The sequence below is a fragment of the Nipponia nippon genome, unplaced genomic scaffold (genome assembly GCF_047370975.1).
Source record: "Nipponia nippon isolate SJK-2023a ecotype South Korea unplaced genomic scaffold, ASM4737097v1 scaffold_8, whole genome shotgun sequence".
NCBI lineage: Eukaryota > Metazoa > Chordata > Aves > Pelecaniformes > Threskiornithidae > Nipponia > Nipponia nippon.
The window spans coordinates 35,591,829-35,607,836 of NW_028262402.1; the positions used below are offsets into that span (position 1 = coordinate 35,591,829).

General features: G+C 36.4%; 1 protein-coding gene across 5 annotated transcripts in view; it reads right to left on the minus strand.

Annotated features, from left to right (window-relative positions):
• The window catches only part of VPS13A (vacuolar protein sorting 13 homolog A), a 112,024-nt gene that overhangs the window by 68,714 nt on the left and 27,302 nt on the right, over positions 1-16,008 (minus strand). For 4 of the 5 annotated variants that reach the window (XM_087742755.1, XM_087742754.1, XM_087742758.1 and 1 more), the window contains exons 20-25: positions 15,755-15,891; positions 12,258-12,390; positions 11,331-11,448; positions 6,217-6,355; positions 2,078-2,162; positions 197-369 (exon numbers count right to left, since the gene is read on the minus strand). In XM_087742755.1, the coding sequence (XP_087598881.1) occupies positions 197-369; positions 2,078-2,162; positions 6,217-6,355; positions 11,331-11,448; positions 12,258-12,390; positions 15,755-15,891 (785 nt within the window). The remainder of the gene's footprint in view (positions 1-196; positions 370-2,077; positions 2,163-6,216; positions 6,356-11,330; positions 11,449-12,257; positions 12,391-15,754; positions 15,892-16,008) is intronic. The other variant, XM_087742756.1, reaches the window with a different exon arrangement.

Genomic DNA, 16,008 nt, shown 5'->3' on the forward strand with positions numbered 1-16,008 from the left:
AAAGTGGATAAATCAAAGCATTTCAGTGATGACAAGGATGCAGAAGCACAACTGTGACTTGGGAAAAATTCTACAGAATAGTTTCAGCAAGAAATGGGGAATCAATACTTCTGCATACATGGATTAATGAACACAACAAACAGGGAAAAATTATAGTTCAGATGTGCTTCAGAGAAATTAAAAAAAGTAACTTTACCTCAGCTACTTCAAACCTTAGCTGGCATTCTGTCATATTTTTCAAAGATTCTTGTTTACGCAGTCTTTTTCGCCTTGTACTGCTAGCTCGCTTGAGGGAACCACATGGGGCTTCAAAAAATGGCATGTCTTCCACAGGACTGCTTAAAGCATCATAAAATTCTTCTTCTGATTCTAATGATTAATTCACAACAACATTATATATACATTTTAGCCAATATTTTTCAGTACTACGACCTAGAGTTTTTATGTCCACATCTACAAAAACTTACATGTACAAGTATGGGAAGATTACCTAGCTGATAATTAGCAACCAACAAAGCATGTTTCTATAATTATCTCCGCTCCTGCTTCCACAACTTTTCACCACACCTACAGCAGTTATAAATCAGTTTTCATCAACTAACTCCTTCGTCAGCATTCTCTCACTATTGGCTGTGCAAAAGACAGCACAAACCGTGGCTCATCTTGCCTTTGGTGTGTACTAATAGCTTAATAATTCTTCTGCTGCTCTGCCTGCTGCTGACCTTACAGAAGCATTTGCCTCACTATCTTGGCACTACTTTGGATCTCTCCCTGCTAAGGATCTCCCGTTTCAGGAGAGACTCCTAAGGACAATCAAGCTTTTAATCCACCTGACATTATTACAGAAGTAGAACCAAGACAAATGGATTGCACCATCTTAAAAGGCTCTTTTCCTTCACCTAAAAACCATAAACAGTGAAGCTATAGGTAACTGTGGAAGCAGTATCCTCCTTCTGACAAAACTGTACAAAGGACATTAAGAGGTATTTTCTAAGGCACCCTTGAGTCTGGAGGATGAAGACATAAAAATAACACGAATCACTTAAAATGACTGCACAGCTGTATGTATAGTATAAATCAAAAAACAGACCTGATTCAATCTAAATCTAGTTATTACTTTCTCATATTAATTGTTGCCGGTGTTCACTCTCAGCTCACTGTAATTTTTAAGAATGGAAAGACACTTCCTCTCTACCTTTGGGCACTTAAAGAAACTCATACAAACAATAGATGAAGATGCACAGATACTTATTTCTATATATATTGTACACACACTGAATTTAAAGTCATAAAGTAGGCATAAAAATTAACTTTGCTGATAATTTTGCTAGTGTTTGCAAACCACATACATCATTAACTTAAGAGAGGAGAAAAAGTATTGTTCTCTATTTTTCCAGTTGAGTGCTTTGGCATGACAAAGGTGATTGACACTGAAATAACATCCATATGTTTGATTATTTTTCAAATGTAACTACTAGATGGAACGTTACAATCTAGCTAAGCTGTTTGAACAGCAAGGCAGTATTACACATGACCAGCTTCACCACCGCCAATATTCTGTTTTATCCCATAGAAGCTGAAATGATGTTTGTTTATAACAACACAGTAGTTGCTAACAGTCATCATTTCAGTATTTTGTCATTTAAATAAATCCAGCTAAGTAGGAGAGAAATCCTTCACCAGAAGAAAATAATTAAAACCATCATCAGAGGACTAAGTACATACTGAAGCAAAAAATTACATACATACTACTACAGATGTTCTGCATAGAGAATTGTAGTAACATGTGCAAAGACAAAAATAAACACACCCATCCTACCAAAATTTTACTGCTTTGCCTTCAGAAAGAGAACGGCAAGAACAAGCACACAAAATTTTACTGCGATGAGAAAAAAACCAAATATTTTGTACAGAGTGAATTCTAATAAGCTGCACAGAATATAACACTAATCAGCCTTCAAGACCTTGAAACAAAGCCACAAATGGTCACTTACTCCAAGAGAAACAAAGTAATTCAATGAACTCAAAAACTTAACTTGTCCTGTTTATTAAATCAGACTAAAATAGATCGTATTACCTGACTCAGCAAACGAATGAAGATCCAAAACAGGAAACACACCTTGTGATAAATGTGGTGCTGAGAGCACAGGGGATATTGCAGCCTGAAACAGGAGATACCGTAAAAGTTTTTGCTTGAATTCATTGGTCATGCTATTGCATGCATATATTTCCTCCTTAAGGAAACTGGTCTTATTTTAAGTGCAAATCATTACAGTTAAACACTTAATGTTACTAAAATTAAAAGCATGGGGAGAAATGAGGCCTTAATCAGGTAGAAGCATCAGGTACTGCACATTCATCTAGCTACAGAGTTAATACATCAGGAAACACGGTGAACAGGTTCAAATATTCAACTTCACAGACCAAAAGATGGACAGAAACAGCACATCATATGACAACTCAGAAAACACAAGACCTAGTCTCTCACAGGACTACAGTATGGAAACTTCAGGGAATAGTAAAAGATCAACTGTTCTTTATCAAAATCACATGATACTAATGGCAGGTGGGAAAAAATGAAAAAAGAGCTAGAAAAACCATTAGAGCAGACAGGATTTTTTTCTAAATTTTATAGAATCATAGAATCCTTTAGGTTGGAAAAGACCCTTAAGATCATCGAGTTCAACCATAAACGTAACACTGCCAAGTCCACCACTAAACCATGTCCCTAAGCACCAGATCTACGCGTCTTGTAAATACCCCCAGGGATGAGGACTCAACCACTGCCCTGGGAAGCCTGTTCCAATGCTTGAGAATGCTTTCAGTGAAGAAATTTTTCCTAATATCCAATCTATGCCTCCCCTGGTGCAACCTGAGGCCGTTTCCTCTCGTCCTATCACTCGTTACTAGGGAGAAGAGATCGACTGACCCCCACCTTGCTACAACCTCCTTTCAGGTAGTTGTAGAGAGCAATAAGGTCTCCCCTCAGCCTCCTCTTCTCCAAACTAAACAACCCCAGCTCCCTCAGCCGCTCCTCATAAGACTTGTGCTCTAGACCCTTCACCAACTTCGTTGCCCTCCTCTGGACACACTCCAGCACCTCGATGTCCTTCTTGGAGTGAGGGGCCCAAAACTGAACACAGGACTCGAGGTGCAGCCTCACCAGTGCTGAGTACAGGGGCACTATCACCTCTCTGGTCCTGCTGGCCACACTATTCCTGATACAAGCCAGGATGCCATTGGCCCTCTTGGCCACCTGGGCACACTGCTGACTCATGTTCAGGCTGCTGTCAACCAACACCCCCAGGTCCTTTTCCGCCAGGCAGCTCTCCAGCCACTCTTCCCCAAGCCTGTAGTGTTACATAGGGTTGTTGCGACCCAAGTGCAGGACCTGGCACTGAGCCTTGTTGAATCTCATTTCTTCACGTATCTAGAAAAACAGATGCTAGTAGAGTCTTTCATTGTGAGATGCAGTTATGCACAACCCAGAGAAGTAACTGAAAATGTGCAAAATGTCACTGTTTTGCCACTAGAATGGACAAAAGGACCAGAATCCTCACTCCATGTGGTATCATATGTGACAGAATTAAATTCTCTTAATGAAGGTAACCAAATGGTTTATTCACCAAAGCTAGATTTCCCATCAAGCCTCAGAAAGTAGTCTTGGTCGTTTGATTTTGTAAAGAATTCTCATCTGCATGTTCCACATGCATATTTAGTGTACATGTGCCTTGTAGAGAGTACTAAAGTAAGGTGAGACATGTGCATTGTATGTGTGCCCATTCTTGAATGTCTTTGGCTCTGGACTGCACAGACGATAGTAGCTGGTTTTTGGGTTTGGCTTTTTTTTTTTCCCATTACTGCTGCTTTCAAAGCTCAGTCTCAGACAATTATTCAATAACTCACAGTACCTTACAGAAATCTAAATATTATGGTGACAAAGAAACATTCACCTTTGAATATTGTTTCCAAGGCTCCATTTTTCATCTCTTCACATTTCAACAGTCTCTATTCTCAGTCTCTAGCCTATATAATTTGACCTTACTGAATACATCCATGTCTATGAGTGATAGATACACCAAGTCGCTAAAAGTCTTGTAACTGTGAAAGTGTTCGATCTGTAACACTTCCACTTCTAAGACGACAAGGAGAAGAAACTGTGAGACTAGACTTCACAGTACCAAATCAGGAGAAATAAAGCCTTCCCCACTGAAGTGGCAGCCTTCTTGTACTAAAGTACAAGGAAGTACAGAGTGCAAAAACCTACAAGGATCTGTTCTGAAGAGTCTTCTGTTTTTGCAGCCCAAGAACAATTTCCCGCTAACTCAAAATGTAAAGAACAAAGTTCACACGCGGAGCTCTGAAAAAGGATTTCATGTCCTTTTCGGTTCAGAAGTGAAGTGGTGGCAACAAAGCTCAGAAGAATTTCAGCTACAAGGATGAAAGCACGGGAGTATATCTGCCACCACCAGAGCAGCAAATCCACTCAAATTAACTGAATTTAATACGAGCAATTAGAGTCTATCAAGCTCTGCAGCAGATGGAAGCTTGAGCAGACAGGCTCAACCACAGGTATTAATATGGATGTTGCATATAATGCAAATACATTCACACTGCCTCAACAGTCTTTCCTCACCTCATCTCGTATGTCACAAGTAATATACAGGTAATACTAAGCACATCAAAGTCACTGAAAATATTTTAAATGTAATAGTTGAATTCTATAATTAAATTCAAGTATAGGCAATGTTATAAAGTACAGGATAATAATCTTATACGTGCACATTTTATTTATGTAACACTAAAGTCCCATCACTTATCCTTGAAGAAAGTTCGTCTGTGATTAGTTGCACAAAACAACAGACACTAGGGCAGCTTTTGGCTAGGGATACTATTAGTATATGAAGAGTGAAAGAGCAGGTCAGAACTAGCTAGAATTTTAATGTCACCACTGGCAGGACCTACATCTTGGAGGGAAACAAACTTCACTCTATATACACTTTAAATAGGTATGCATGTCTAGTTGTGTGCATTTACAGTTATTGAATATTATGCTAACATAACCCACAGAAAACACCACCAAAACTGCAATAACAGCCATCAGGAACAGAATAATTTTTATAAAGATGGAAAGACAATTAAGTAATTTTAAAAAAAAAAAACAAAAAAAGAAACACAAAGATGACCATTATTCCTTTAGAATCAAGTACACAAAAGATTAAGTAACAGATAATTAGAAGTATTTACACATGACAGAAAAATGGATAGCCCAATTTTGTCTTTGACATTGAGATTTCACATACGTTCAAATGATAGGACTGCTTTAAAGATACATAAAACATTACTAGATCATGCAGGCTAGAGTGATGTTAAAAATTAGCAATTCAGAGTTCATTTCCTCGTTTTGTGAAAACCAGCTGATATCAAAAGGTAAAACATACTTTTCAGGAATAATAACAAGAAAGTGGCAATTCTCTGTCCCAAAGAAAGCCTAAAACTGTGACCCAGACCATTTTCACTAAAGAAAGGGGGTGGGGAAGTAGGGAGAGAACTCACTCCACACTCCTACATCTTAGAAGTGCAAGGCAGAACTGCCACCCACTCAGCTATGTCATATAACTGAATAACAAAAAGCTGGGAAGAGCAGTGAAGTCAGCTGAAATGAAGCTGCCAGTTTTTCCAGGCAGGCACTGTTTAGCCAACATTAGCCACAGATAGCGGATATTTTTGGTTTTGTTTTTGAAAGTTAAACTCCTGTCTGACTAAGATTCACGTAATACTTCAACTTTAAAAATTTCAAGGTCTCAACCTTTTCTTCGTTCAAGACCAAAACAGCTGAACCCAAACTCTGCAGCACTCTGATACGTGTATAAATTTGAAGGTACAATTAAACTAATCCTCAACAAAACTGAATATGTTTGTTAATCAAGATTAATATGAACTACAAAGTAATTCCCAGAATAGTAAAAGTTTGGGGTTTTTTATTTTAAATTCAACCACTGGACAACTATTTCATAATTATTGGCTAAAGATCACAATAAACTAACTAAATAACAAGCAAAATTTCTATAGGTTTAGAAAATTAGCTAAGTTTTTCAAGAGGTACTAAGTGAATGCTTGTTTCTCCACTTTCTTGTGCTCCTTCCAAAACTGCAATGCTAATAGCAAGAAGGTATTTTTCTGATTATTATTAATGAAATTTTTTTTAAACCTTACCTCAGTTGTTTTTGGAGGAGAACTGGTAGCAGGAGCACTTTCTGGCTTAGGAATGCTATCAATTAGCTCCAAGATACTTGTCAGCTTCTGGTCTGATATTTGGATAGAAAGTAAAGGCAGCTGTCCAGACAGTTTGAACCTGTTTTGTAAACAATCAAAGTTATCTTAAAACTATTTCATTCAAACTTTCTGTTAATTTTCTTCTGAAAAACACACAAGCCTTCCTGGTCAGAAAATCACTTATCTAATCATTGCATGTAAAAAACCAACCAAACAAAAAATATATCTCTATATATGTAACTTCTGTTGCACACAGAAGAGTTACTTAGCCAGCAAATACCCAGTTATTAACATAATTTGTATTTTCATTTGATACCATGTCTTGCAGATCAGGACTGCAAATAACGCTAATAACCGTTTCTGCTTTGGCTGCATAAAGCCTATTTTCCTCACAATCAGAAATTGTTCCCTCTTGTTTGTATATTAATTTAATTGCTTGTAATAAATCACATAACCGAGCCTTTACACAGTATTTTACAGAAGAAGAGGTGGAGGATTTTTTTGCATAAGAATATTTACAGCCCAAAACTTCAAGCAAAGTATACCAAATACTTCCTAGAAGTTATATATTTTTAAGTTGACTCTAGCACTAGTCTAGATATTTAACAAAGGAGTAAATGGCATAGCTATAAAGGACATAAAAGAATAAAATAACAGTCTTTAAAAATAAAAGCAGTAAAACATATTTTAAGCCTGTTTGAACAGACTTTGGCCAAAAAGAAGTAGAATCACTTCAAACGTAGATACTGACTTTTTAAAGACCTAAAATCCATCCCAGTTTCTCACAAAAGTGAGCAAAACAGAACTAAGGAGAAAACTGGCTCCAAGAATATTATTATGCTTTTATTACAACATCTAGTTAGAACAGATAAAGAGGTCTGTTCAATAAGCCAACTGTCTCAAGAATAGGCAACAGCAGATGCTTAACACGTGGGGTGTAAGGAACAGGACCTGCTATTTCCTCCCAGTTTTGCTGTGCTTAACTAACAGCTCAGTCTTCAAAGGAACATAAAATACAATACATTGGAGAAGATGTGAGGACAAAAACCCCCAAATTTTCAATCACTCTCAACTAACTTTGAGACTACAAGAGCAACTGGAAAAATAGCTCCTCATACCTGTGCAAGCCAAGCACAAAGTTGCACGTGTTAAACTGTAACATCAAGTACCTACTTTTCTACAGTTTATGAATGTCTTCACATCCTTAAATTCTTCTTAAATTCTCAACTACTTTTGACTTTTATTCTTAATTCCAGTACTATCAGAGAGAAATTTAGACCTTTTTTCTTTTTTTTTTTTCTTTTTTCTTCTTTTATTTTAATGGAGAGGGGCAGGATAAAAGTGTAGCTGCTGGGTCTGAAAGGACCTGTCCATCTACTGCTTGGATGCTCCAGTAATCTAGGACACTCAGCAGTTCTCACTTCCATTGCATTTAAACCTCCCTACAAAAATTCATGTTTATTGTTAAAGACATTTTTGATGAATGTTTGTACAATGGACAGCCCATGCAGTTATATGGAAGGCACTTAGCAGATGCAAGGCAGCTAACTACAAATAATCCCAGGCTCACTACACTGCTCTTTTAACAAAAGCTTTTAAGGTTCAGAAAACATCTGGAAGTGGAATACAACTATTCCCAACTTGTAGAGCCTGAGGCATGGAGGAGATAAGTGCTTCAATTCATGAGGAAATCTGTGCAGAAACTTCTTCCAAGTTCAGACTGGTTATATTTAGAGAGAAGGAAATGTTAAGGATGCCATTCTCAAAGCTGCAAATAAGTACATTCCTTCAAATGGGATTTTTTTTTTTTTTTTTTTTTAAATGAACACTATTATTTGGAAGGATGCTCTTAATACTGGTATCCTAATACGGGCTTCATACACCTTCAAAAACCAGATGATAGACTCCCAGACACCTCCTTCAGAAAATGGGGGAATCATATCACAGGATAAAGCAAACATCAAAAAAAAAAAAAAAAATCTTACACAGGATAGAAAACTAAAGAATCGTATTAGTGCTTCCAAATGTGAAGTGACAGAAACTATAAGGAGCGCTGCATCCTATTCTCAGAAATGAAAGAAAGGCAGATAATGAGATCCAACCACAGAGTGAAAGCACATTTTAAGGGTCAGGAAACATGAGCAGATGAAAATACAGGTTAACAGTCAAAGGCCCTTGATACAGTGGTCTTCAACAAATGAAAATTACATAAATTAGTATGCTCTTCAAGGCAGCAATGTAGAAACGTGCCTTCCTAAACAAAGCCAGCACGAAGTCCTGGTGAATTCATTGTTGTTTTTAAACAACAAAATCACAGAGAATTCAACTGAATTCAACGGTCACCTAAGGAAGCACAAACATCAAAGAATCCAAAATATACGGATACCCAATTAGCTGCTTTTTAGACAACTTAAAGTAAAATAGGTGCCCTCCAAACTGAAGAGACTCATTCATAAAATTCTACTACAGTAAATAAAGCAATTTTGATACTAGTTTTTGCTGTAGAACTAACATTTTCCTCTCACCTTTTTCAACAGACTTATGCTGTTCTACAGCACTGTTCCAAATATTAATGAAAAAAAGTTCAGGAAAAATATAATGCTGGCTTTATATGCAAGCATACTTATAAAAATCGGAATATAAAGGAATAGCAACCTGTATACTAAAAATACATTCACATATGTGTAACTGATGTAAGCAATACTGATGCACAATACCCTATTCAACTATAATTACTAAAATTTACAGTTTAGGGGATTTTTGCTGACACAAAAGCTATCAGTTAATTTTTATCATTTGTGCACAATGCCATCTAGAGATCACAAGGGCCTAAATATTTGTACATAAACACTCATTAACTGACCATTCTTAAAAACAAAAAGAGATTATGCAGTGACAATTAGAGATTTGGCATTTGAAGCTATGTTGATACTGATAGTATTGATGGGTTTGAGTAGTCAAAGCTAGAGATCAACAGAAAATAGAACATTTGTACTTTGAACTGATTTGGGAGACACATAACCAAATGTAAAAATTTATCATACAATCCTAACCAGATATATACTATACAGAAGTTCGTGGTTTTCAGACTTCAGAATTTTAAAGAGCTCAAAGCAAGAAGGAAGAGCAGCAAGCTCCTAAAGAAAGGGTCAGATCTCTACTATCAGGTAAAAAGCTGCTGTACCAGTCATTTCAAGACTGGTAGATGACTCTAGAGTATTATAATACTGCAGAATACATCCTGGAAGCATTTGGAGACTGAACCAGGTACAAAATTAACAAGTTCAGCTGTTGTTGAGTCATGGTACCAACATGCTAGATTTGAAATGATTACTTGCTCTTTGTGCAGGTTAAAGTATTAGTTATGATTAGTAACTTACTGTGGTATATGCTTATCTAGTACCAAACTGCTGTCCGTGGCATTCCTAACAGTTGTAGACAATACAGGCACTCAGAAAGAAGCAGAAGCTGATCTCCAAGAAATATTACTATCTTAGTGGAAGAAAAATTTGCCGATATCTAGGCACAAGTAGAAACTATTTACTGTCAAGTAAGTGACTGCATGAGAATTCAGAATACAGAAATAATATCCATTAGGGAAAAATTTCCCAACATCAGTCTAGACAGATAAACTGCCAAAAGGAGAAGCACACCTGGTAGCCAAGACAGTTAGACAGGCAGTACTACAATACTGCAACAGGTGTTCTCATTAAGAGCAGACAGTCCTTAATCCAGGTTACACTAGCATAACTTGGAGAGATGTTAATTACAAACCTACATTAAAACAACATTCTGCTATATGACCACAGAAATGAAATCTCACTTTCCCTCCCTGGACTCGCTGACATAAAAAGGCAGCTTCCTGTGAGTTTTACTTCCCTTATCTCACCTTCTCCACCAAACAGAGAAAAAGTAAGGAGGGAAAGAACAAGTTGTCTTGTGAAGTCAAGCAACAAAATTCAGAATCTGGCCTCCCAGCTTTCCAGAAGGTGGCACCATTATATCATGTAATTATTGATCTGCATTCACAATACACAGCACTGGTGAGGTACGTTATTTTTAGGGTTTTTTTCTGACTAAGCAAATCCTAGATTCTTCGTAAATCTTTTTTTTTTTTTTTTCATAAACTGCCTCTTGATTTTGCTGATTGTACTAAATAATTCTCTGCAATAGCCTAGGTCTATTTTTATGCCATTAATTTTCTGAAGTGCCTAGCTAAAATCTGAATTTCCAACAGTATTAAGAATGAAATAAGCATATGCTAGCTTGTTGTAGCACTAGAATATGATTCTTATTAATGACTTACTAAACCAAATTACCTTGTAATGCATTAATGTGCTACTTTGCAAATACTTCAAAACTGATCGGAATTTTTAAGGCAGTAGTGTCCTTATCACACATTACTGAAGATGCACTTCCCAAAATACATGCAAAGTTGATCTTTGTCACTTTGACTCAGTGATCTTTAACATCAACATTTCATTATTAATAGTAATATACATTTTATTCTGATTGAGTACAATTTCCATAACCAATAGGTTTTTTGCTAAATAAGCCTAAGTGCAAACTCAATTAAGAGTTGCATTAAGAGCTATTTCCCTGAAAAGTGATCTCTAATACGTAAGCAAACAAGATGAATAACCTAAGTGAAAGAGAGAGAGTATGACAGCACACTGCTTTTCAGCGTATTTTTGTGATGTTTATAAAAGAAGCTTTGTAAGTTCAGATTTTTTGCTCCTTGGTATTTCCAGTGAGAACTGAAATGTAGCTATAAGAAAGAGCTAATTAGAATAGGTATTAATATCTTCAATAAAGATCTTCAAATATACTATACGTACTTATTTTATAACAATATAACATTCTATCACCTCTTCAATATTTGGTAACTTCTTGGGTTTATTCTCTGTTTTTCTTGATGAAGGTATTTTACTTCCAAGATTCACACATGGGCAACGTAAAATAGCACACATGTAACTAGATCCTTGATCTTTTTCTTTATTTCCCCTAAAAAAAGTCATTTACCATAAAATTTCAAAATAGGAAAAAACACATACTTGGGCATTCTTGCATCTGTAACAACCAGAGCCCTGCTAAATTCCACTTTTACATCCAAGGGCTGCAAGATATGTTGAGATGAATGTTTCAGCTTCCGAGCCGCTTGCCAGTCCTCATCTAGAAGAGCAAAGAAAACCTATGCTTTAAACATTGAAAGAGATTCCTTCTCATTACATATATCACAGAATTAAACTATCTGATACTAGTTAATAAATATTGCTAAATATTCAGGTGACATGATCACTTTTACAACTCTATCAATACATGTATATTATACAAGATCCGAACTTCAGACATATAAGACTACTTAGTAATTTCTACCGTTCACATCTGAACAGCTACCTCATCCATACTGCAGACTTCTAAGGGCCCAATTCTTAACATGCATGGTACTGGGAGTTTAGGCCCTGGATTCTCCTCTGGAACCAGAGGGTTAAGAATTAAATGCTTAAGACTTCTCTAGTTCTGAATCTTTCTATATTGTTAGTTCCCAAACTACTAGTAAAAGTTTCCTTCAATAAGGGATTCTGATCCTTTCTTTACTCTCACAAAATGATCAAACCTACAACTACTCATGGATTCTGCTTTAAATTTGGAGGGAAGCAAGGAAAAGGCACTGAAGGAAAATACCATAAATAAATTAATTACACTCTTTTATTTATTATGTGACAAATCAAATGAGATGTCTTCCAAAATAAGAGATTTATTTTAAGTTTATTTATTTAGAAAAACCTAAAGTTGGAACCTAAGGCCTAAATGTATGTCTTGGAAATTCGTAACATGTTCATAGGACTGACTTTAGAACATGAGTTTAAAGAAGTATGTTTCAAAGATTCTCCACTGCTTCAGTTAAAAATATAAAAGGCACCTCAACCACCAAAATATTTTTACTCACATAGAGAAAGATTACTTTCATGAATACTTACCGTGTTTGCTGTACAGTAACTGTATACTGCTGAGCTGGATATCAAAAGAGTCATAAGCTCTTGACATTATATCTTCAATAGAGGTTTGTCCTACTTTGAGTTCTGATAAATCAGAACGGCTTTTGCTTTTCATCTTAAAAACAGTCATAAAAAAGCATAAATCAATTTCAAAAATATTCAAAGCACTAATTCTACAAATACTCAATCCTACCATGACAAAAGATTAAATTTAAACTTCTCATTGTAAGGGCACAGAGTCTTACAAATACCACAGCAGAGGAGATACCTAAAATTAGTAGCCTGTACCAAACAAAAAATGGAGAGTATTAAACTCCATTTCTTCTTCAAGGAAAGTAATGAAATAAAAAAAAAATAAACTAATTAAAACCTATGAAGTTTTATACAGTATGTTTTGTATAAAATAATTTTCTTTAATAAGTGACTCATACCCCAAAGTATAAGGTCTCAAACCCTTTGTAATCAGTAGAATAACTGTTCAGTTTTTCTATATGTAAAATATTACTGCATTAATCACCTCAGAAACATGAAATCTGTTTTTGAATCCTGTTGAATTTAGTTGTAACGTTACCCTGTTACATATTAGTCAAACAAAGTAAAAGGGAAAAGGGGGTTTGGACTGTTCATCATCAATGTTCAATGTCTTTCCTTTAATATCGGTCAATATCCCTTTGACTCAGCTTTGGCATGCCCATACTTCTTTGGTATTTCACATTTGTACGTGCCCTCTCTGCTGTTCATCTCCAATGAAATGTGGCTGTCCTCATCCTTAAATGTCTAATAATTTTGGATCCATATCTGTTTTTGTGAGACCCAGATAGTATCCAAGATAAGGTTCGTAACCGTGAAACAGTGTCTAAGACACAGCATTTCTTTTTCCAGTGCTACTGAACTGTGACTACCTTTACATTAAAAATTACTTCCAGATTGAAAGTTCAGAATTACCAAATTAATATTGCCTGTGCAACCTTAATTAAGTCCACTTATGTATGTGCATTGAGATACAGTTTTAATTTTATATGCCATTTACCCCCTTGGGGCTTGACCTTCTCCAGTACATAACTGAGGGAAAGAAACTATTTGTTCTGTATTAAACATACTCATTCAACGAATGAGCTGCATCTCACTTAAGCATATGTCACCCAAAGTGAATACAAAATTAGTAATCATATCCTGAGAGGCATCTAACTTTTCTCTTTTGGTATTGCCCAATTCCTTCATCTTTCTTTCTAATTTCTATTAAAGGACAGGAACCAATCCAAGAGTCACATTCAATATAAAAATTACTCATCCATTTCAGAAAAACATCTCACAAACGCATTTACTGGAGTCTGATTTGAAACGTATTCTTCTATGTATTATTCTGAGAGTAATTTCCTATGGGTGTAGTAGAGGAGGTCAGCTGTTCTATTCCCCGCCCCCATTCGATCTAGGAGGCTGTCTCAAGGACCCAACCAGTATACAGATTGATTATTGAACGCTACAAAACACCTACAAATGACCTGCATTCAGAAGAGCTGGTAAAATTATTAGTCATTGAAATAAGTGATCTGGTTGTAAAACCAAATTATTTTTAGTATCTACACAGCAATGTTTTTCACTAATTCCATTTTCTGAATCATCTGATATATTCAACAAGGCCAAGTGCAAGGTCAGCACCTGGATCAGGGCAACCCCCAGTATCAATACAGGCTAGGGGATGAAGAGATCGAGAGCAGCCCTGCAGAGAAGGACTTGGGGGTACTAGTGGATGAAAAGCTGGACATGAGCCCACAATGTGTGCTCACAGCCCAGAAAGCCAACCATATCTTGGGCTGATATCAAAAGAAGCATGGCGAGCCGAACCCCCTCTACTCGGCTCTCATCAAGACCCCACCTGGAGTACTGCATCCAGCTCTGGGGTCCTCAGAAAGAAAGAAATGGACCTGTTGGAGAGGGTCCAGAGGAGGGCCACAAAAATGATCAGAGGGATGGAACACCTCTCCTATGAGGAAAGGCTGAAAGAGCTGGGGTTGTTCAGCCTGAAGAAGGGAAGGCTGCAGGGACACCTTATTGTAACCTTTCAGTACTTAAAGGGAGCTTCTAAGAAAGATGGAGAGAGACTTTTTACCAGGGCCTGCAGTGACAGGAGAAGGGGCAATGGTTTTAAACTGAAAGAGGGTAGAAGTGTTCAAAGTCAGACTGGACAGGGCTCTGAGCAAGCTGATGTAGTTGAAGATGTCCCTGCACATTGCAGGGGGATTGGACTAGATGACCTTTAAAGGTTCTTTCCAACCCACACAATTCTATGATTCTAACTGAAACCCACATGCTCAGAAAGTCAGTCTGTGGCAGAGACATAGATAACTTACTTCACTTTAGCAAGATTTTAAGCTTTGAAACAAATTCTTATTAAAAAAGCAGATAAGGCAATCTAAACAGATAGTAAGTCACAGTATCATTCTTATTCACAGTACAAGTAAAAAAAAAATTAAATTGCCTGTATACATGTAAGATCATTTGTCCTGAAAGAACACAAGTTCACCAATGAGTAGAAGATCATAGAATCATAGAATGTTTTGGGATGGAAGGGACCTTTAAAGGTCATCTAGTCCATCACCCCTGCAATTGGCAGGGACATCTTCAACTAGATCAGGTTCCTCAAAGCCCCATCTGGCCTTGAAGGTTGCCAAGGATGGGGCATCTATCACCTCTCGGGTGGCAGATGGAACGGGGCAACCCGTTCCAGTGTTTCACCACCCTCATCGTGAAAACTTTTCTTCTTGTGTTCCCATTCCAGTGTTTCATCACCCTCATCATGAAAAATTTTCTTCTTGTGTTTAGTCTAAATCTACCCTCCTTTAGTTTAAAACCATTACCCCTTGTCCTGTCGAGACTGCTAACTGCTTGCTAATTAAAAAGATTGCTAATAATATGTAGAAACCATTTCTTCTATGATTTTATAGTGCTAAATTATAATTTAAAATATATCATTAAACTACCTTTTTGACATTTCCCTTGCATGAAGTATCCCAAACGTATCTCTAATTTTACCCAAGTCATTTTATAAATTGCCAGTATGTTTACTTTTTTCATTTTAAAGTAAACTGAATGACCAAAAAAATAATTGATAACAAGAATAACAGTAATATTAAAAATAAGACGACCATTAAATCATGTAAGTAAAAGTTTACTGTTTTATATTCTAAGGTAAAAAATTGTTAAGACATTTTACACACAACAGTTCAAAGCATCAACAGTGGTTTCATTCCAGGGAAGAATTATTTTCTGACAATTCTTTTGGGTTGAAAGAATCTACTGAGAAGAGTTCAATAATTTCTGCCTTGACTGGAAAGCAGTTTAAAATAAATACCTAATACATGAACTGCAAGAGGAACTTTTACTTAACCAGTACCACAAAACACAGACTAAGAAACTGGAAATCACATAAAAGCCAAACTATCATTTTCAGTAAGTTACTTCATTAGGTAAATACATACCTTAAGACTACCAAGATCCAGAAGTAGTAAATTTGATGTACGGTCATAGAATCCTTTTTGTGGAACAATGATGTACGAAGCCATGAGGTTAATTTTGAGGTCAAGAACTTTCTGGGTTTCGATAACATACAACAAACCTGAAAAACAATATAACGAGTAAATATAAACAAAGTAATCCACACAGAAGCTATGGAATTAAAAGAAACTATAAAAAGAAATTCAAGTCTAACTTTAAATGAGCTGTGAATGCCAGA